The sequence below is a fragment of the Schistocerca cancellata genome, chromosome 3 (genome assembly GCF_023864275.1).
Source record: "Schistocerca cancellata isolate TAMUIC-IGC-003103 chromosome 3, iqSchCanc2.1, whole genome shotgun sequence".
NCBI classification, from domain to species: Eukaryota; Metazoa; Arthropoda; class Insecta; order Orthoptera; family Acrididae; genus Schistocerca; species Schistocerca cancellata.
The window spans coordinates 391,176,276-391,197,832 of record NC_064628.1 but is presented as its reverse complement, the minus strand read 5'-3'; the positions used below and the strand labels follow the sequence as shown (position 1 = coordinate 391,197,832).

At 40.7% G+C, this 21,557-nt stretch overlaps 1 protein-coding gene across 2 annotated transcripts in view; it reads left to right on the top strand.

Moving 5' to 3' along the window:
* The window catches only part of LOC126175114 (COP9 signalosome complex subunit 1), an 84,384-nt gene that overhangs the window by 27,709 nt on the left and 35,118 nt on the right, over nucleotides 1–21,557 (top strand). For both annotated transcript variants that reach the window (XM_049921668.1, XM_049921667.1), the window contains exons 4-7: nucleotides 4,099–4,231; nucleotides 4,319–4,516; nucleotides 13,184–13,261; nucleotides 20,230–20,465. In XM_049921668.1, the coding sequence (XP_049777625.1) occupies nucleotides 4,099–4,231; nucleotides 4,319–4,516; nucleotides 13,184–13,261; nucleotides 20,230–20,465 (645 nt within the window). The remainder of the gene's footprint in view (nucleotides 1–4,098; nucleotides 4,232–4,318; nucleotides 4,517–13,183; nucleotides 13,262–20,229; nucleotides 20,466–21,557) is intronic.

Below are 21,557 nucleotides of genomic sequence, written 5' to 3'. Positions count from 1 at the left end.
TTCCTTCTTCAGGCAGAAGGGTTGAAGGGGAAAGAAGAACGGTGAACAAAAAGGACTGGAGAGGTCTAGGAAAAGTGGTAGATTTTGGGAAAGCCACCCAGAATTGCAGGTCAGGGAAGACTTACCGTGTGGGATGAGAAGGAAAGACAGATTGTTGGGGACTGCATCAGACAAGATTTGAAAACTTGAGAGCTTAAAGGTGGAAGACAGGGTAATATGTAAGACAGAGATTACTACTAAAACATCGTGCACAAGTTAATAAGGGTGAGAAGCTAAGTGCATTGTATGCAACATAGGTAGGAGGGAGTGGTGAAAAATAGCCGAGAAAGCGCGTGTGGTGAAACAGGCGCCGAGGTCACGAATGTCATGTTGTAGAGCACGCTCTGCAACAGGATATTGAGAGTTGCCAGTATATACCCTCTGCCTATGCTCATTCATCCTAATTGATAATTTGGTGGTAGTCATACGGATGTAGAAGGCTGATCAGTGTTTACATAATAGCTGGTATATGACACGTCATTTTGCAAGGGTCTTGCCCTTTGATAGTATATGTTTTGCCAGTTACAGGGCTATTGGTTGTGGTAGGAGGGTGCATAGGGCAAGGCTTGCAGCAGGGATGGTCACGGGTAGGAGCCATAGGGTAGCAAGATGAGTGTGGAAGGAGAATAGGGTCTGACAAGAATATTGTGGAGATTGGGAGGGCAACAGAAAGCTATTCTAGGCATGGTGGGCAAAATTTCAGGCAGAATAGACCTCATTTCAGGGTGTGATTTTAGGTCATGGCCCTGTGAAAATAGCTGATTAACACATTCCAGACCAGAATAATACTGAGTCTCCAATGGTGTGCTCTGAAGCTGTTTTGTTGAGGTATCAGCAGTACCAGGATTGGATGTGATGGCCTGGGAAATCTACATTTTAAGGGGGCTGTGGGAGTAATTACGTGCAGTGAAGGCTGAGGTGAGAATGGTGGTGTATTGCTGTAAAGTGTCTGCATCCAAACAAATATATTTGCCTTGGATGCCAAGGCTGTATAGGGACATTTGACATGGAAAGGATGGCAACTGCCAAAATGTAAGTACTGTTTGTTGGTAGCTTTAATGTGGACGGAAGTGTGTAGCTGGCCTTCAGCGAGGACAAGATCAACATCAAGTAAAGTGGCATGGGATTCAGAATAGGACGATGTGAAATCTAATTGGGAGAAGGTATTCAGAGATTCTAGGAATTTTAGCAGGTCAGCCTCACCATGAGCCCATATGGCAAAGATGTCCTCAATGTGGATAGAGGTGTTAGTCCTTGTGAGGGTCCTGAAGACTTATGGATCCCAAGAAAGCCTGTTCAAAGTGACCCATGAAAAGGTTGGCATAGGAAGGAGCCACCCTGCTTCCCATGGCCGTATCCCTGATCTGTTTGTGTGTCTGCCCCTCAAAGGTGAAGTAGTTGTTGGTAAGTATGAAATTAAGGGTGTAGGAAGGATGTAATAGGTTTGGAATCAGGTGGGTGCTGAGTGGGGAAATTTTCAGCAGCAGACCGACCATGTACGTAGGGGGTGTTGGTATAGAGGGAGGTGGCATCAGTGGTGACAAGCAAGGTGTGTGGTGGGGGTGGGGTGGGCATGGATTTCAGACGATCTAGGAAATGTACGAGGGGAGGTTTTTTTACTGTGGGTTGCAGGTGTTAATCAACTAAGGCAGATGTACGTTCGGTGGGTGCTTTGAAGCCAGCAACTATAGGATGGCCCGGATGATTGAGTTTGTGGATCTTAGGAAGAAGGTAAAAGGTGGGGTGCATGGTTTGGGAGGGGTGAGAAGTTCTGTGGATAGAGGTTTTAGTCCTTGTGAGGGTCCTGAGGTTTTGAGGAGGGACTGCAGGTCAGTTTGAATCACAGTGATGGGATCTTGATGGCACACTGTATGTAGAGGTGTCAGACAGCTGCTGTAGAACATCACTAACATACTCCTTTCAGTCAAGTACTATGTAAACACTGTTCGGCCTTCTACATTGGCATGACTGCCATCAAATTATCAGTTAAGATGAATGGGCAGAGGCAGAGGGTATGTACTGGCAACTCGCAATATCCTGTTGCAGAGCATGCTCTACAACATGATATTTGTGATGGAGCCTGTTTCATCGCACGTGCCATCTAGATTCTTCTTCCCCCAGACACCAGTTTGTCATAACACTGCAGGTGGGAACTAGCACTACAACATGTCCTTGGTTCTCACCACCCACCTGTCCTTAATTTATGTTAATTTCTTCACTGTAACTACTCTCTGCTTCACTCAGTTTGTTTTCTACATCTTTCATTATCTTTCCCGTCTGTTATTTGCCAACCCCTCCCACCTCTTTTATGTACAATGCACTTAGCTTCTCACTTATTAACTCATGCATGATGTTTTAGTTGTAATCTCTGCCTTGCATATTACCCTGTCCTCCACCTTTAAGCTCTCAGGTTTCCAAATCTTGTTTGATGCAGTCCCCAACAGTCAGTCTTTCCTTCTCATCCTGTATGATAAGTCTTCTCTGACCCGCAGTTCTGGGTGACTTTCCCAGAGTCTTCCCCTTTTCCTAGATCTCTTCAGTCCTTTTCCTTCAACCTTCTTCCTTCCCCTTCAACCCTTCTGCCTGCAGGAGGAACCACTGGCTCCGAAAGCTTACCAATCGCAACATGTGTGTGTTCTTCCGCCGCTTGGTGGGTAGATTTTTATTTAGCCAATTAAATACTTTCATCTATAATTGATTGTTTTCATTGTTATGTCTTTATTTAGTTTCCTTTTTCCAGGGTGGATGGTTGTAGTTAGTATGTTATGTATACAAATTCTCAGCAACATTTTGTATTCAGTGGATACTAACTTTTGCTTGTAACTACTGCATAACTTTAATTTTATCCACAACCTTTGACTGTTTTCAATCATATACTGTTTTAATGTCAGTAAAGAAAATAATGTATCACCATATTGCCACACACAACTTTCAAAGTATCTGGTATTTCTGAACCATATATGGACATACCCTAAAATGTGGTGGGTAAAGTTTTTATTTCTGTTTTGTGGTAGACCTTGCTGGTTTTAAGTGGTGCATAATTTTTAGCTGACATTGCGTGAGAGATTCGGAAGACTTTCTGAAAACCCTAAAAGAGAACTTTATTGTAAGACTTACATTGTTTTAAAGCGTAGGATAGCCTTTTTCCTTGTACGGAACATTCTGAATAAATTTGCAGCACATTCTGAACATCTCTAATTAAGAAAATTTTCAAACTTGGTTATTTACAGCAGTCTGAGTGATTATATTCATGTTAGGTGCGGCATTTATGTTAAGGAAGCAAGTATTAAAAAAGAAAGATTTTTACTTACCGTAAAAAGACACGTCAAGTTGCAAACGTGCACAATTAAGACTCTTACATAAAGATTTCGGCCACAGCCTTCATCAGTATAAAAATGAAATGTCGCGTGACGAGGGCCTCCCGTGGGGTAGACCGTTCGCCTGGTGCAAGTCTTTCGATTTGACGGCACTTCGGCAATTTGCGCGTCAATGGGGATGAAATGATGATGAGTAGGACAACACAACACCCAGTCCCTGAGCGGAGAAAATCTCCGACCCAGCCGGGAATCGAACCTGGCATGTACACCTCGCACACACTAGACTGCCAACTCCAGCTTTCCAGCCCGAGATGCCAGAGTTGACAGTCATGTGTGTGCGAGGTGTGCTTGCTCATGCATGTGAATGGTATTTATCTCTCTTTTTACTGATGAGGGCTGTGGCCGAAAGCTTTATGTAAGTGTCTTCTAATTGCAGCTATCTGCAACTTGACATGTCTTGTTTAGGGTAAGTAGCAATCTGTCTGTCTTCCTACACTGTTAAAAAAAAAACTTGGTTAGTTTTGTTGTGGTGGCAGGCATTTACACTCAGAGGAATGCTGGATGATGGCGCAGTCAAATGTGTGGTTGAGATACACGAGGAGAAAATACTAAAGACAATCATGCAATTAATAAACACTTAAGATTTGTCATAAGTTTCTGCTTAACAAGTTACTTGTTGAATGTCTGCATCGTGTTCATCACATAGGATTTCCCAGATCAAATACAGAAAGTTTTCTTACAGAACCACAGGAGGTTGTCCAGGAGGGCAGAGTCTGCCAGATATTGCAGGTGGTGGCGCACAATCCACATCGCAAGATTTGCCGACACTTGATCTCGTGTGGGTTGAATCAAAGTCAAAAAAGGCTGCACTGAAGGTATCTGTTTGTTTTCTTTTAAATTATTACATTTGCAGATGTGGTCTACACTAGTCTCATTTTTTAAAAATTTCTGTGTTCTTACAGTTGGAGAAACTGGATACAGACTTAAAGAACTATAAATCAAATTCAATTAAAGAGAGTATAAGACGTGGCCACGATGACCTAGGAGACCATTACCTAGACTGTGGTGATTTATCAAATGCATTAAAATGTTATTCAAGAGCCAGAGACTATTGCACCAGTGGTAGACATGTGGTCAACATGTGTCTCAATGTTATTAAGGTTGTAAAGCAATTTTATTACATTATTTTATTTTTAGATGTTACTGTCTAACTTGTGAATTGTTTGCCAGTGTAGAACTTGTCAAATAGATTCACTGTGACATTAATTTTGATTGCTAGCTATTTGCTTTCCTGCCTGTCCTGTTGCTGCCTGATGATGATGATGATCAGGAACAAACTTAAGTTGTGTAGTGACTCACCTTAACTTTATAATTGATTGCCACTGTTCTGCAGTTTGCTATCCTGTATAAACTTTTTTATTATGAGAATGTTTCAAGTTAAACTATCCCTGCTTCACACAGTTGGCTTATATCAAAACACTAAAATCAGTTTTGGCCAGGGAAGGAGATTATTAAGCCTACAAGCAAAAACTGAACTAAATATTCTTCATGACAGTTTGGTGGAGATGCAGTGGTCTGTAAACACCCTGCTTGACATGTGATATTAACACATTGACGTGGTCTCTCTCTGAGACCATAGTGCCAAGATTCTTCACGGGAAACAATAACCCAGAATATACTCTTCTGCTTATTCAACATGATGTTGTGGAACCCACTGAATCTTCATCTTTACAAGTAATTCAGACTTAATGCTACTTACACATCACAGCCTGTAAAGTTTGTCTCTACCACATGGATCTTGAAATAAAGTAATGGAGCACTACACTCACAGCTACATGTTTCATTGTACACCTTGACAGAATAAGAAAGATGTTAGACATTCACTGAGCACACTGTACTGTGACCATTCATCATCAGGAGTAAAACTACTGAAAGCAAAAAATGAAATGAGGCAAGGCAAAGCACTTAGCATAAATGTACTTGTTCAGGAGGGACATAAAGTCTTCACTGTGCAGTTCCTTTTCTAACCACATTAATCACAGATACGAAATCCACTTCAGACAAAACTGTGCACATGAACTGCACTGAAAGCTAACAGCTATTTGATTTTTTTACTTCAGCATATGGAGGAAGCACACGTTAAGCTGCTACTGTGTAATCTGTGCATTTCCTTGGCAAGCTCCTGAGATGTCAGTCTTCATCCATCACCTGCTACTGAGTCTCTCCCACCTGAGGTGCCGGTGACTTTGGTGTTTAGCATCCCAAAACACTAACAACAACCACCACCACCACATACACAGTATACTTGAGCCATCCACGTGTTAGGTCTTTAATATTTCCTCATTATTGCATCTGATACCACTTCAGGTGTTTCTATATATTTCTCAGACATCAGCCATTCAGTACTTGGTTATGGCAAATTTTATTCTTATTTTACTAGTCAGAGAAATAATAATTATCCACTGCACCATTTTCCTTCCACCCCACCGAACTCGGACAGGTTGGCGTAGCACAGTGGTTAGCACAATGGACTCCCATTTTCAACGACGATGGTTCAAATCTGCATCCAGCCACCCAGATTTGGATTTTCAGAGATTTCCGCAAATCACCCCAGGCAGATGCTGGGATGATTCTTTTGAAAGGGTATAAGAGATTTCCTTCCGCATCTCTGAAACAATCCAAGCCTGTACTCCATCACTAATGAGTTCTATGTCAACAGGACAGTAACTCCTAAGCTTCTTTCCACCCAACTTGGATGACACCACTTACTTGGCTGAGAGGTGCCTTCACTGTGTCTTTTAAACTTCTGTAGACCAGAAAGTCAACTACTCAGAATGTTCTCGAAGCTCTTGGAGGCCATCCATGTGGCTGCTTTCCAGTCACAACCTGACCGCATGCCCATCCCTCCTCCAAGTGAGCATCTCCAACATCACACACTGCATTCTGTTGCTCTGCTGAAAATGAATACAAAATTGGCTTCCCTTGTGCCTCCTGTAACCTTTCGTGTGGAAGCATTAAATTGTTTATACTCTTTACAGTAGCATGGAATGCAAAAAGACTGGGTTGCTGCGTTTCAGATGTGTCTGCATATATTATATCTGGATATTTAAAAAATCTTTCATTCATTTGTAATAGATTTTGTTTGCAGTCATGCCTGCTTTCGGATTAATTTAATGTTCTTTAGTTGAAATAAGCTAACTTACTGAGAAATATGCAAATAGAAAACTTGCAGTGAGAGTAACAGCATACATTTTACCAGCAAGCATCAGTGTTTTACTGCATGTTAGTTATTAGAAGCATTTTGAACAGAATTTATTTGCGTGTTTTACCCGGTATTAGACACTCAAGAAACTAGTGAAAGTAGATGGTTTCAGTGATGGTGGCTGCTATAGAATTTAGTGACTCGAGATGCACGATTTAGAAGTTGACTTCATGTGTAATAAAATAACCTCGAAATGTCCAAGAATGTCTTCTCAAGTGTAGTTTGCCTAAAAAGGTTACACTTACTACTAAAGGATGTGCTAACAGACTGTGTGAACTCTATCTCCCCTCAGCAGAAAGGGGGAACTTGATGACCAAAATACTACAGAAAGAACACAACACAACACAACTTCAGCATGGAATGGCAGTAATCTGGTCTGAGCCTCATCTTGTTCATTTCAGTAGCGCAAAAGTTCATTGTGTTGGGACTGAACTCTTTCAGAGTATTGACCAATGTTACACAAAAAATGGAAACAGCACCACCGTTCTGTAGTTTGACTTTGTTATTGTCACACATTTACGAACTTTAAATTGACCTGTTGGATAGTCTACACCTTCAGTGACAGTTTGTGACAATACCTGCCCTAAACTTCATTCCACAAATCTGTCTACAAAAACACAAAGGGACAGTTTTCTGCATAAGTTACTATTAATATTTTGTGCAGCACAAGAATATGAAACATAACCACATTGTGAAGACTGATAAATGCAATTTATATTCGCAACAACCAAAGCAGTCTGTGAAAACTTTTCACATGTGCATGGTAACGAGAGATATGATGTGGACAGGTGAATTATTCTGATGGCAGACAAGCTTTTATATTTCTCATTCCATAATTTAATCCGAAAAAACACAAAACTTGCATCAAATTCTTTACTGACTACTTTCTATGCACAAACATTTCTATATAATAGTTAGTAAATTACAGAAGATTAGAGAACTATCTTTTTTTATCTACACTGGGAATCACCTACTTTGAGTACAGTTGTTACATATGAAATTCTTTCCTTTTCATTCATTCTGGTAAGTCTCCACTAACCTGCAGTTCTTGCGAATTTTCTGAACTCTTCCCATTTCCTAAACCTCACCATTCCTTTTCCTTCACCCCTCTTCCTTTCCCTTCAGTTCTTTTGCCAGAAGAAGGGGCCACTGACTCCAAAAGCTTGAAAATCTCAATGCCTTTATTTTTTTTTTCATCTGCTGCCGCTTAGTGAGTGGATTTTTCTCTTTCTCCAATTAAGTTATTTTTCAAAAATTATTTATTTTCATTGATATTTGAAGTTAATAAGCTTCCCAAAAATTAGAACAGGTGCTGTAAAGTCAGGATCCCTAGGTTTCTAATGGTGTGTCAGTATTTCAAAAACTACTGGTTAGCCCAGTCAAAATTTATTACATGCTGTTATGATAAGAACATTTATTCATTGCTTTTAATGAATATGGTTTCCAGTAAAATTAAGCACATCACTGTAATCAGCATATTAAGAATTGTCATCTGAATAAAGACTTTTCGTGGATTATAGTATGAATAACATTTTTACAGACTTGAGCACACACTGCATATACCTGAAATGGGTAACTAGCTGAAAATGAAAAATGAGGAACAAAAGAAAAATTATTAATGGTAGTGCAGTAATACTAGATGGGATAGTTTCATCTTGATTTGTTTTATGTGCTGTGGTCAAAATACAGTTTATAGAAATAAACTGTCAAGGTAATACCAGTTTAAGAAACGGACCACAAGAAGTTACATCCAGTATAAGCAGTGCGTCAAAGGATGTATACAATCATGGGCATTAAACATCAGATGCATACCTATATACACTGTAATATTAATTTTCTTGTAGGACTTGATCTGAGATACTCTTAGTGTTGTACTGAAACTGGTTATCAAATGAAAAACTGTAATGGTTCTGGCAGAGTTTATTTTACATGAAGCTTAGTATCTAGTACAACATAACAAAAATAATAAAGTTTTACAATATAATGTAACTAAGTAGATAAAAAATCTATTCACCAAGTGGTGGCAGGAGAAACCACACAAACATAGATTTTGCTTATGGAAGCTTTCAGAGCCACTGGCTTCTCCTTCTGGCAAAAGGATTGAAGGGGGAAAGAAGAGGGGTGAAGAGAAGTAAGTGGAGAGGTTTAGGAACAGGTGTAGGGTTTGTAAAAGTCACCCAGAAGCGTGGGTCAGGGGAGACTTACCAGACAGGATAAGAAGGAAAGACTGATTGTTGGGAATTTCACCAGACGAGATTTGAGAACTTGAGAGCTTAAAGGGGGGGAGACAGGGTAATACGCAAGACAGAGATTGCTGCTAAAACGTCGTGTGCAAGTTAATAAGAGTAAAAAAGCCAAGTGCAGCATATGTAATAGAGATAGGAGGGAACAGTTGTTACTATAAAGAAATGTTGAGATGGAAGAAGCTGACATACATTTCATGATCGTTATGTTGTAGAACATCCTGTGCAACAGGATATTGTGTGTTGCAGATGTACACCCTCTGCCAGCGCCCATTCATCCTAACTGGTAAATTGGTGGTGGTGGTGATAAAAGGCCAGACAGTGTTTACATAACAACTGGTATACATGTCATCTCACATGTGGCTCGTTCTTTGACAGTATATGTTTCGCCAGTTACAGGTGTAGGTGGTGGTAGGGGGGTAAGTAGGGCAAGTCTTGCAGTGAGGATGGTCACAGAGGTAGGAGGCATAGGGTAGAGAGATGGTTGCAGGAGCAGCATAGGGTCCGACAAGGATTTTGCAGGGATTGGGAGGGCGAGGAAAAGCTATTCTAGGCTTGGTGGGGAAAATATCAGAAGAATGGATCTCATTTCAGGGCATGATCTTAGGAATCCATGGCCTTGTCGAAGTAGCTAATTAATAGATTCAGGACCAGAATAGTACTGAGCGACAAGTGGTGTGTTCTGAAGTTGTTTTTTGGAGGGATCAGCTGTACGAGGATTGGATGCAATGGCACAGGAAATCTTGATTTTGATCCAGGCTGGTTGGGTAGTAACATCCATTGAAGGCTGAGGTGAGGATAATGATGTACTGCTGTAAAGAATCTGCAAGTCAAAATCATGGCCTGAAATGAGGCCATTCTGCATGAGATTTTGCCCACTGTGCCAAGAATAGCGTTTCGTTGTTCTCCCAATCCCTGCAGTATCCTTATCAGACCCTATGCTGCTCCTGCACCCATTTCTGTACCCTATGGCTCCTACCCCTGTGACAATCCCCACTGCAGGACTTGCCCTATGCAGCCTCCGACCACCATGTAGACCTGTAACTAGCAAAACATATACTATAAAGGGAGAGGAATCTGTGAAATGACACACATCATATACAAACTGTTATGTAAACACTGTGTGGCCTTTTACATCACCACAATTACTATCACCAAGTTATATGTTAGGATTAATGGGCATTGGCAGAGGGTCCTCGGTGCCTGTTTAACCACATGCAGCACTGGATTTTTCCTCCGGACACCAGTTTCAAGGAACTCTGCATGTGGAACTAGTGCTAAAACATGTCCTTGGTTCTCGCCACACATCTGGTAATAATGTACATTAATTTCTTCCATTTCAAATTTCTTCATGGTAACAACTTCTTTCTTCACTCCATTTTAGTTTTCTACACCTTCTTTTTCTGACTTGTCTATTTCTCACTGTCCCCCTCCCCTCCAACCTCTGTTACACATAATGTACTTGGCTTTCTACTCTTATTAACTTGTGCACGATGTTTTAGCAGTAATCTGAGTCTTACATATTATCCTGTCTTCCACCTTTAAGCTCTCAAATTTTCAAATCTTGTTCAGTGCAGTCTCCAACAAAGTCTTTTCTTCTCTTCCTGTCTGGTAAGTCTCTCCTGACCTGGGGTTCTGGATTACTTTTGCGAATTCTATCCATTTTCCTAAACCTCTCCAGTTCCTTTCCCTTAACCCTTCCTCTTTCCCTTTCATCCCTTCTGCCAGAAGAAAGAGCCGGTAGCTCTGGAAGCTTGCATAAGTAAAACCTCTTTTGTCTGTGGACTCCTGATGCTGCTAGATTTTTTATATATCCAGTTACATAATATTAGTATTTGGCAGTTAATTCTAAAAAACTTCCAATCTCACAACCTGTTTCTTTAATTATTGCAGTAACGGTTAGGTGATTACATATGAAAAGTTGGTGACAGTGCAACATAAAGGAAGATAAATGTTGCAGTACATTTGCAAGAAATTGGAAAAATGCTAATATGCAGTGTGATTCCTTTGACACAAAATGTATGTACTGTACTTCTTTCTTTAGGACTTAATACATCACTATAATGTTGCAAAGTGGTCTGAGTTGAGCCTGGATTTTTTTCTCTCTTCTTTAGCCTTTGGCAATTGCCTGTATATCAGAAAAAGTATCCATGTTAAACTGTAAGTTACACTTGAATTGGTTGGGCAATTCACTTGAAAGGTCAAATAAAGGCAGTCATACTGCTTCCATAGGACCATGACTAGAAAAGCACTACAGTGCTCAAAGCAACATTCAGGGTGGGGGCAGCTTTACCTTAACATTACATCGCTACAAAGCACCATGCAGATACAAACATAAGCACAGTAGCTAAATGAATCAGTCTGCAAATTAACCATTGATAGTGTGTAATTGTTGAGTCCGAGCAGACTTCATCATTAAGCAGGTAAGGATGAAACACTGTTTCAAGATGTGTTTGTTCCAATTTAGTTAAAGTTAAAAGAACTATAAAAAGTAGAGTGTTCGGTGCTTGCATCTTGAGAAGGTTAAATAATATACGAGGTATGTCCACAAAGTAAGTTCTGTTTGGTTATATAAAACAAATGTCTACAGATACAGTAAAAATATTTATTGTACAAAAATCTATAACTCCTAAACTCCTTTCTATATAGCTTCCGAAATTTTTTAGGCTCTTGTCATAGTGTGGCACAGGTTTTTGTATGCCTTCTTCATAGAAGGTGGCTGCCTGTGTATTCAATCATGTGGTAACATGTTCTTTCAGCTCGTCATCATCGTTTGTGTTGACCACCAAGGACAGATTTTAGGTGTAAGAAGAGATGAAAGTTGCTAGGTGCGAGGTCCAGGCTGTATGGAGGATGATCAAACGCATCCCAGTGACATTCCCGTAAGAATTGTTTGGTCACATTCGCTGTGTGAGGTCGGGCATTGTCGTGGGGGATAAAAAGCACCTTTTTACAGTAATCCTCAGCACTTGTTCTGTATTGCGTGGCACAATTTCTTAATGGTCTTGCAGTAACCATGTGCATTGATTGTTTGGCCTCGTGGCAAGAAATCAATCAGCAAAATGCCTTTTTCTGTCCCAAAAAAAAAAAAAAAGATGCACATGAGTTTTCGAAGTGTCAAGATTTGCTCAGGCTCAACCTTCGTTGGGATGGTATGTGCCGCCATCCCATTGATTGCCATTTTGTTTCAGGGGTAACAGATACCCAAGTTTCATCCCCCGTGACTATCGGAGAAAGAAAACAACCGCCTTCTTCATTGTGGCGTGTCAAAAATTGAAGTGCACTGCCCATCCGTTGTTTTATGTGTTGTGCAATAAGAATTTTTGGTACCCAGCATGAGCAAAGTTTTCGAAATTTCAGTTTTTCAGTAACATTTTCATGAATTAGTGCTAATGAGATTTGTGAAACTTCCATAGCAAGGGCACTAAGTGTAAACTTATGGTTGTGCTTAATCTTCTATTAAATTGTGTGAACCAGCTCATCAGTAACCACAGATGGGCGTCCACTTCATTCTTCATGGTGCACTTGATCACATCCTTCATTGAACAGTCTGACCCATCTTCTAACCATTGCATCACTTATAGCATTTTGTCCGTACAGCTCGCAGATTTTCCAATGTATTTCCTTTGGTTTAACTTTCTTTTCATTTAGAAAATGAATCACAGATCAGATTTCACACGCGGCGACATTTTCAATTATGGCTGACATTATAAAGAAGCACTACAAAGCACACGTCTGCAGCAGCAATCTGAAAATGGGGTACATGTCTTATCCATGAGTCACAGTAACTGCTGCGCATGCTCGGAACTGCGATCGTAGTGCTGCTGCGAATAGAAATAGAAACGGAACTTACTTTGTGGACAACTCTCTTATTTCTAAAAAGGATTGACCACTTGAGAAAAGTTTATATTAATTATCTGATTCAGGTTTCATTAAGGAAACTTATTTTGAATTGAAGTACTGTCACATGTCATTCCAATATTGTCCATAATAAGAATTCAGTCCTTCCCTGATTTGTAGCTGAAAATGGCTTGAATGTCTTGTTGGTGACATTGCCTTAGCTAGTCAGCGTGGTAGCATTGGACCAGAATTCACATCCAAAATAAATAAAAAATATATAAATGCAAGTTGTGAGAGTGGAACTTGTGGTTCTCATTATTTCTTATTGCATAAACTGAACCCTATTGAATAACATGTTAAGAATTTAAGCTTTAAAATATGCAGTCAGACCATTGTTATGCTTACTATACTTTCTTAATCACGTAGTTAACTGTTGTAGAGTTTCTCAGGTATATTGTTATAGTAAGCTCTTGATCCAACAGGTGAGTGTCTATCTGCAGAACTGGTCCCACGTTCTGAGCTATGTTAGCAAGGCTGAAGCAACGCCTGACTTTACAGAGGTAAGCTTCTACAGTGATATAAATTTTTTGTACGTTAGATATACTTAGGAATTTTGTGAAATCACTGCGAAACAAGTTGTTAAAACTGTGGCTTCCCCCACACTACGGTCATGATTTTCCTCAGTATCTTGCTTGGTTTGCATTTTATGGATCAAACCAATGCAATAGTGTTCTTTAATCGCTTTCACCACTTTTGCATTGCATTGCATCATATTCTAATGTAGCAATTTCATAAGTTATTGTTCCTATGTTATCAATATGCTTTCTGTGTATTTTTAATGCTTTCTAGTTCTAACTTCAAAAAAGGTTGTTAACATAGTTTAACTAATTGTATTGCACTGTTTCTATTTTTGCATGTTGCATTGGTTACAGTTAAACGTACAGTTAAGAATAACACTAACTACGCCCAGTAATCATTCAAATTGCCATAAAAATTACAACAATTAGAAATAAAAGAATGATGTGTTACCAAAAGCTACATAGCTGTATGAAGGTGCTTTATTCATAAATACCAGTTTCACATCATTATAGACACTTCGTCAAGTTTATCTGTTAAAAATACAAATCACTGTGTGAAATTCTTGAAATAGTAGACATACATAACCATAGTGTTCACATAAAACAAGAAACAATGATGAGTACTCACAATAGTGACATTCTGCTGGCTCATTCAGCAGGCATGTTTTGCCCATTTTGGCAAGTATATTTTGGGTGTACTCAATTTTATTTTGGCAACCAACCATTGTGGTTTGACTTTTAACTTGGATAACTTCCCAAAAGCTGGGACACTGTAGTTGTCAATCTACATAATGGAAATATGACCATTGTGAGTACTAATCATTGCTTCTTGTTGCATGTAAACATTATAGTTCTGTATTTCTACTGTTTCAAAAATTTAACACAGTGATTTGTATTTTTGACAGATAAACCCGAAGGTGCATCTATACTGATGTGAAACTGGGAGTTTCGAGAAAGCACCTTCATACAGCCATGCAACTTTTTGAAACACCTCGTCATTCTTGACTTTTTAATTTTTGTAATTTTTATGATGATTTGAACAGCATTTGAGAGTTAAGTGGTGTTATTGTTATTCGTAATGTGTCTGAGTTGTTTTTGCCCTCCCCAGAAAGTTGTTTCCTTAAGAATTTTTTATTGATAGAATTAGTGTCTTTTCTTAGTTCCTGTGGTCAGTTAAATGTTACTGTTACTTTTGATTCCTAAGTAGGCAATTCAAATAGCAGTACTGTTTAATTTCAGTTATGAAAGTAAAAATTTTCTTGTTTATCTGCAAAGTAGTGTTCACTTAAAATTGTCTGTGTTCCACATTTCAGCTTTCTGTTATTTGGTTGTAATTTCATTATTATAATGAATATAATAGAGGGAAACATTCCACGTGGGAAAAATATATCTAAAAACAAAGAAGATGTGACTTACCAAACGAAAGTGCTCGCAGGTTGATAGACACCCAAACATACACACAAAATTCAAGCTTTCGCAACCAACGGTTGCTTCATCAGGAAAGAGGAAGGAGAGGGAAAGGCGAAAGGATGTGGGTTTTAAGGGAGAGGGTAAGGAGTCATTCCAATCCCGGGAGCGGAGAGATTTACCTTAGGGGGAAAGGACAGGTGTACACACACACACACACACACACCACACACACACACACACACACATCCATCTGCACATACACAGACACAAGCAGACATTTGTAAAGGCAAAGAGTTTGGGCAGAGATTTCCTTCTTGCTCCCTAAGGTAAGTCTTTCCGCTCCCAGGATTGGAATGGCTCCTTACCCTCTCCCTTAAAACCCACATCCTTTCGTCTTTCCCTCTCCTTCCTCTTTCCTGATGAAGCAACCGTTGGTTGCGAAAGCTTGAATTTTGTGTGTATGTTTGTGTTTGTTTGTGTGTGTATCAACCTGCCAGCGCTTTCGTTTGGTAACTCACATCTTCTTTGTTTTTAGATACATTATTATAATGATCATTATAGTCATTCAGAAGCACGTTTCCTCCATTAGTTCTATACAGATCTCCATAATAGTTGCAGGAGCAGCTAACATCCATATGAAGAGGGCATCATTCTTTCTTTGGAAATGAGTCTTACGGAGTGGCATTTGCCTCAGTTCAGGATCTTCTCAGGACTTCACATTTTTTGAAGTATTTCTGCTAAAATAACTCTAGTGTATGTTCCAACATCCTGCAGAAACTAGATTGCTTTGATGCCTGATGGAGTTCCTTATACTCCAGTGCCCCCCCCCCCCCCCCCTACACACACACACACACACACACACACACACACACACACACACACACACACACACACACAAATCTAGTATCAATTTTACATGTCTTATTGTGTTCATTGATGATAGCATTATCTGGTCTGTTGACATCAGTTGTTTTATCAGTAAATTCTGGACACTTGTATTGCAGCAGATGTTTAGATTCCAAGACAACAACAGGGGTGTTTATTATATTGTTGTGTGTTGTTTACCAGTTGCTGATGCAACTAGGTGCTGACTAGTCATGTCTGCCCAGTTACACAGTTTTTGAAAATATTTGTCACCCATCTATTGTATGTTGAATTAAGTCACTAGCTTGCTCACTTTTTCTGCATCTGTCTGTAACTTGCACTTCCCATAGTTCTGCATCTTTATTACTTTATCCTCAATTTCTATCACAATTCCGTCATGGCGACACAAAATATCGTGCTAGAGGCACTACATTTCAGTTGACAAGATTCTTCCAGAATAATTCCTTATTGAGTTATTTTCTTTTGCTTGAACACTGTATAAAAATGATATGCCTCCTCCCTGTGCTTCCCCCACATCAGGTGCTACAGGCAGAGTGATTTAAATTGGATGAAAAGGTAGACAGAAAGCTGTATAAAGGAACAAAGGAAACAATCTAAAATTTTTAAAATCATCTGTCATTGAAAGAAGTGGAAATTTCAGAAAAGAATGTACCCTGTGTCTTTTCTGAGAGTCTTCACACACATTTCCCTGTTATTTTGTCAGATCTGCATCTACACCAGTACTCTGCAGACCACACTAAAGTGCATGGCAGAGGGTATTTTATGTTGTGCAAGTTATTAGAGCTTCCTGTTCCATTTGTGTCTGGAGCAAGGGAAGAACGTGCCACAGCAATGCCTCTGCGATGTGGTTACAGTCGTCGCTGGCGGCGCAGCGTACCAGTGTATCGCAGTTTGAAGGCAATTGATATTGACTTGGCTGGGCAGTTTAATAAGCAGCAGTTGATTGGAGGTCCAAATGTTTTTCATGGACTCCATCTGTACTTCACCTGTGATGTACAAGCAGTGTTTGGAGGTAGTACCTGGTTGACACTTGCTGTTGTATGGGGCAATCAAGCAGATTATGGTGGCCTTGTAGCATTTCCAGATGCTAACATTTTGGCTTGGAAGACATGGAGTATAGCTGAGACTACAGGACTCTTGGCTAAACAGCCTTATGGTACTCTTGTTCCAAGTATGCCATTTGTTTTGACTACGAGAAGGAAGAAGTAGTTAAATGCTGATGAGTACCTGTTTTTATGTGCGAAAGTCGGCAATGGCATTTTTTAGTCAGTCGAAGCTTGTATTTACAATTTCTGCTGGAGTGATACATTGGATGTTGTATTATATTCGTAAATCCTTCACTTAAATAAATTGTTCTAGAAACTTGGGAAGTATGCTTTCAAGAGAGTTATTGCTTATCTAAAAGCATCTGCCATTTCAGCTTTTTCAGCACCTCTGTGGTGCTCTCCCATGAGTCAAACCAACCTGTTATCATTTGTGCTGCTGTTATTTGTGTACGTCCAGCATCCCTACTGGTCATATTTGGTGTGGGTCCTATACACTGTAAGCATTCAGTCTATCAGTTTTATAGGCTGCATTTTCCTTATATCCTACCAATGAACTGAAGTCTGCCAGCAGCTTTACCTACAACTGAGCCTATGTGATCATTCCATGTCCTATCTCTGCAGACAGTTACACCAGGAATTTTTATGGGGTGCCTGATTCCAGCTGTTATTGTTGTTGTAATCATAGGATACTAGTATTATTATGTTAGTGAAGTGCAAAATTTTATTGAATATGTACAGCTTCTTCCAGACAGTAATTCATTACACATAATTGCATCATCCATGAAATCAATATTTTCATGCATGTCTTTTGTTACATAACAGATCATTAATATACGCTGATGAACTGAAACATTATGACCACCTGCTTAATAACTTGTGTCCATCTGTGGAACAAAATACATCGCTGATTCTGCATGTCAGGGATTCGACAGTTTGTTGGTGGGTTTCTGGAGGTATGTGACTGTAGATGTCTATGCACAGGTCATGTAATTTGTGTAAGAAATAGGCCACTGATCTGCGTACACTAACTTCTGTGGCACACTGCACGCATCGAGCCCCCATTCACATCGATGACGGCGTTTGTGGTGACAACCATCAGCCTAGTGTATGTGATTCACCCGTAGAGCTGAGAAATTTCCATTGATTGTTGATTGAAACCGATAGTCTTGTGTCCACTGCAGTTGTAATTTATGATGTCATTGGGTCAATGTGTGAATATCTAGGGGTGGTCTGCTGCAGAGCTCCATGTTCAACAACATACAATGAATGGTGTGCTTTGAACACTTGTGCATGCACCAGCATTATGCTCTTTTAGCAGAGGTGCCACAGATCACTATCTATTCTACTTTATAGAGCAGACAAGCCTCCAAACTCCACGTTATGTGAAGAGTCGTGCATGTCCAACCATTTAACGTCTAGTGGTAGTTTCACTGTCCTTCTACCTGTTTCCATAGATGCTCACGACAGTAGCACATGAATATACAACCAGCTTCACCATTTTCAAGATACTCATTAACAAGCTCTGTGTAATAATAATATGCCCTTTGTCAAAGTTGCTCATCGCTATGGATTTCCCCATTTCCAGCCTATATCTTGACTGGGATGGTCTCCCATCTGTTTCTGCTCTGCGCACACACTTCTGTTACCGCACCACATGGCCAGAATGCCACCAGGCAGCATCAAATGTTATGGTAGACAGTGGTCATAATGTTTTTGCTTATCAGTGTACAACATGAACAGCAAGTGTTCAAACACTTTTCGTGGGCCACTGAAGTTACTTCTACATCTATTGAGGACTCATTATCCAAGATAATATACACTCCTGGAAATTGAAATAAGAACACCGTGAATCCATTGTCCCAGGAAGGGGAAACTTTATTGACACATTCCTGGGGTCAGATACATCACATGATCACACTGACAGAACCACAGGCACATAGACACAGGCAACAGAGCATGCACAATGTCGGCACTAGTACAGTGTATATCCACCTTTCGCAGCAATGGAGACGATCGTAGAGATGCTAGATGTAGTCCTGTGGAACGGCTTGCCATGCCATTTCCACCTGGCGCCTCAGTTGGACCAGCGTTCGTGCTGGATGTGCAGACCGCGTGAGACGACGCTTCATCCAGTCCCAAACATGCTCAATGGGGGACAGATCCGGAGATCTTGCTGGCCAGGGTAGTTGACTTACACCTTCTAGAGCACGTTGGGTGGCACGGGATACATGCGGACGTGCATTGTCCTGTTGGAACAGCAAGTTCCCTTGCCGGTCTAGGAATGGTAGAACGATGGGTTCGATGACGGTTTGGATGTACCGTGCACTATTCAGTGTCCCCTCGACGATCACCAGTGGTGTACGGCCAGTGTAGGAGATCGCTCCCCACACCATGATGCCGGGTGTTGGCCCTGTGTGCCTCGATCGTATGCAGTCCTGATTGTGGCACTCACCTGCACGGCGCCAAACACGCATACGACCATCATTGGCACCAAGGCAGAAGCAACTCTCATCGCTGAAGACGACACGTCTCCATTCGTCCCTCCATTCACGCCTGTCGCGACACCACTGGAGGCGGGCTGCACGATGTTGGGGCGTGAGCGGAAGACGGCCTAACGGTGTGCGGGACCGTAGCCCAGCTTCATGGAGACGGTTGCGAATGGTCCTCGCCGATACCCCAGGAGCAACAGTGTCCCTAATTTGCTGGGAAGTGGCGGTGCGGTCCCCTACGGCACTGCGTAGGATCCTACGGTCGTGGCGTGCATCCGTGCGTCGCTGCGGTACGGTCCCAGGTCGACGGGCACGTGTACCTTCCGCCGACCACTGGCGACAACATCGATGTACTGTGGAGACCTCACGCCCCACGTGTTGAGCAATTCGGCGGTACGTCCACCCGGCCTCTCGCATGCCCACTATACGCCCTCGCTCAAAGTCCGTCAACTGCACATACGGTTCACGTCCACGCTGTCGCGGCATGCTACCAGTGTTAAAGACTGCGATGGAGCTCCGTATGCCACGGCAAACTGGCTGACACTGACGGCGGCGGTGCACAAATGCTGCGCAGCTAACGCCATTCGACGGCCAACACCGCGGTTCCTGGTGTGTCCGCTGTGCTGTGCGTGTGATCATTGCTTGTACAGCCCTCTCGCAGTGTCCGGAGCAAGTATGGTGGGTCTGACACACCGGTGTCAATGTGTTCTTTTTTCCATTTCCAGGAGTGTAGATAATTCCTACCAAAAATCTTCATTCCAACCTAAATTTCACTTTATATGGATTGCATATATCATACTACTGATAATAAGTGTAGGTGTGCTACTGAGTTGAGTAGTGTTGATATCATTTTTGTAACATGTAGGAGGGGCCCACTCTAACAGAAAGTGTTCATCATGTGTGTTTCACATTGTTTTGATGCATTATTTGCCCTCTCTGGTGTGTCAGTGTATCTTTGCTATTTTCTGACTTACAGCTTTTTCTGTGTTTGTACTATATGTAATGTGTGATTTATTATGTGATTGAAAACATATTTTACCGCATTTGTGGGAATGTAAATATATTGATTGTGTATCTTGAAGTGGAAGTGTTCACTGAACCACTGATGTTGCTCATGTAGGTACACGGCAAAGATAGCAATCAGACGATTCTCACCAGGCTGAAGTGTGCCTCTGCTCTAGCGGAACTGGCCACCAAGAAATATAAGTCTGCAGCAAGACACTTTCTGCAAGCAAATTTTGATCACTGTGATTTCCCGGAACTGCTGTCAGCCAGCAATGTTGCAATGTATGGTGGTTTATGTGCCCTTGCTACCTTTGATCGCCATGAACTTCAGAAGAATGTTATATTCAGCAGGTTTGTAACAAAGGATTTTTAATACAAAAAAACTTCATTACGGTTGAAGCATGGGTACTATTTACACAATGTAACTTGGCAGTTCATGTGGGTGGTACTGGGAGCAATCCCTGCCTTCCACAAGCAGCATATATGTAAGAAGAAACGTGTGTTTCCATGAAAGTGAAAGTGTAGGTGACAGATAATGATCATGTATTGAGTTTCTATAAGTGAAACAGAAATCTTGTTGCTACAAATTACAAAAGTACTAGGATACAATGATGATGCTAACAGCACTGTTTTCTAGCAGAAATGGGTCAATACTGGCCAACTTCTAGCAGTACAGCTGTACCCAGCACCCGCCACAAATGTTGCTGAGCTATATTACATGAATAAAGAGTCCTGTTTAATATGTAACAACTAGAGTGAACTGTATGAAGATAATCTCAATTGTCAACTTTAAAGGCAGTAGATCTGTGGCAAATGTACAATCAATATCTATAGATTTGTAAAAGTTCCAGCTACCAGTCTGCCTTTCTTCCAGAGCTAAGAGGGAAAGGATACATTTAGAGACTTGCAGAGGCAGTCAGTTTTTGTGTTAACAGAGCAGTGCTGAGAGTAAAAATTAGACAATGGAATAAAAGGAAATGTAGAATTGTTAAATCTAGTTATATTGGCATCAGGTGTGACAATATTTTGATATTTGTAAGACATTTCTGAGGGATGAAAGGGAAAAGGGCAAAAGAAATGACAACAAGGAGACATTATGTATAGGAAATTATTTTTGGGTCTAGTATTGTTATTGTGCAAATTGGTTTTCAGTTGGTATGGATTTTTAACATTAGCAACGAAAACTGTTAAAGGTCAAGTACACTGAGAATTGAGTATTAGAATTGAAATATCCTTCAAAGTGCCTCTTCCACATTCATCATTATTTACTCTACTCAACAGTTTTATATCGGGTATTAATAACTGCTTCAGCTGTATTTAGTCCTTTATTATTGGATCACTACAGTTTTTGTGTGCACTAAATGCCACATATTTAGGTGAACATATGACTAAAACATCAGAGCGGAAAAGCTCAGACACTTTTTACCCGACATTTGTTGTCCA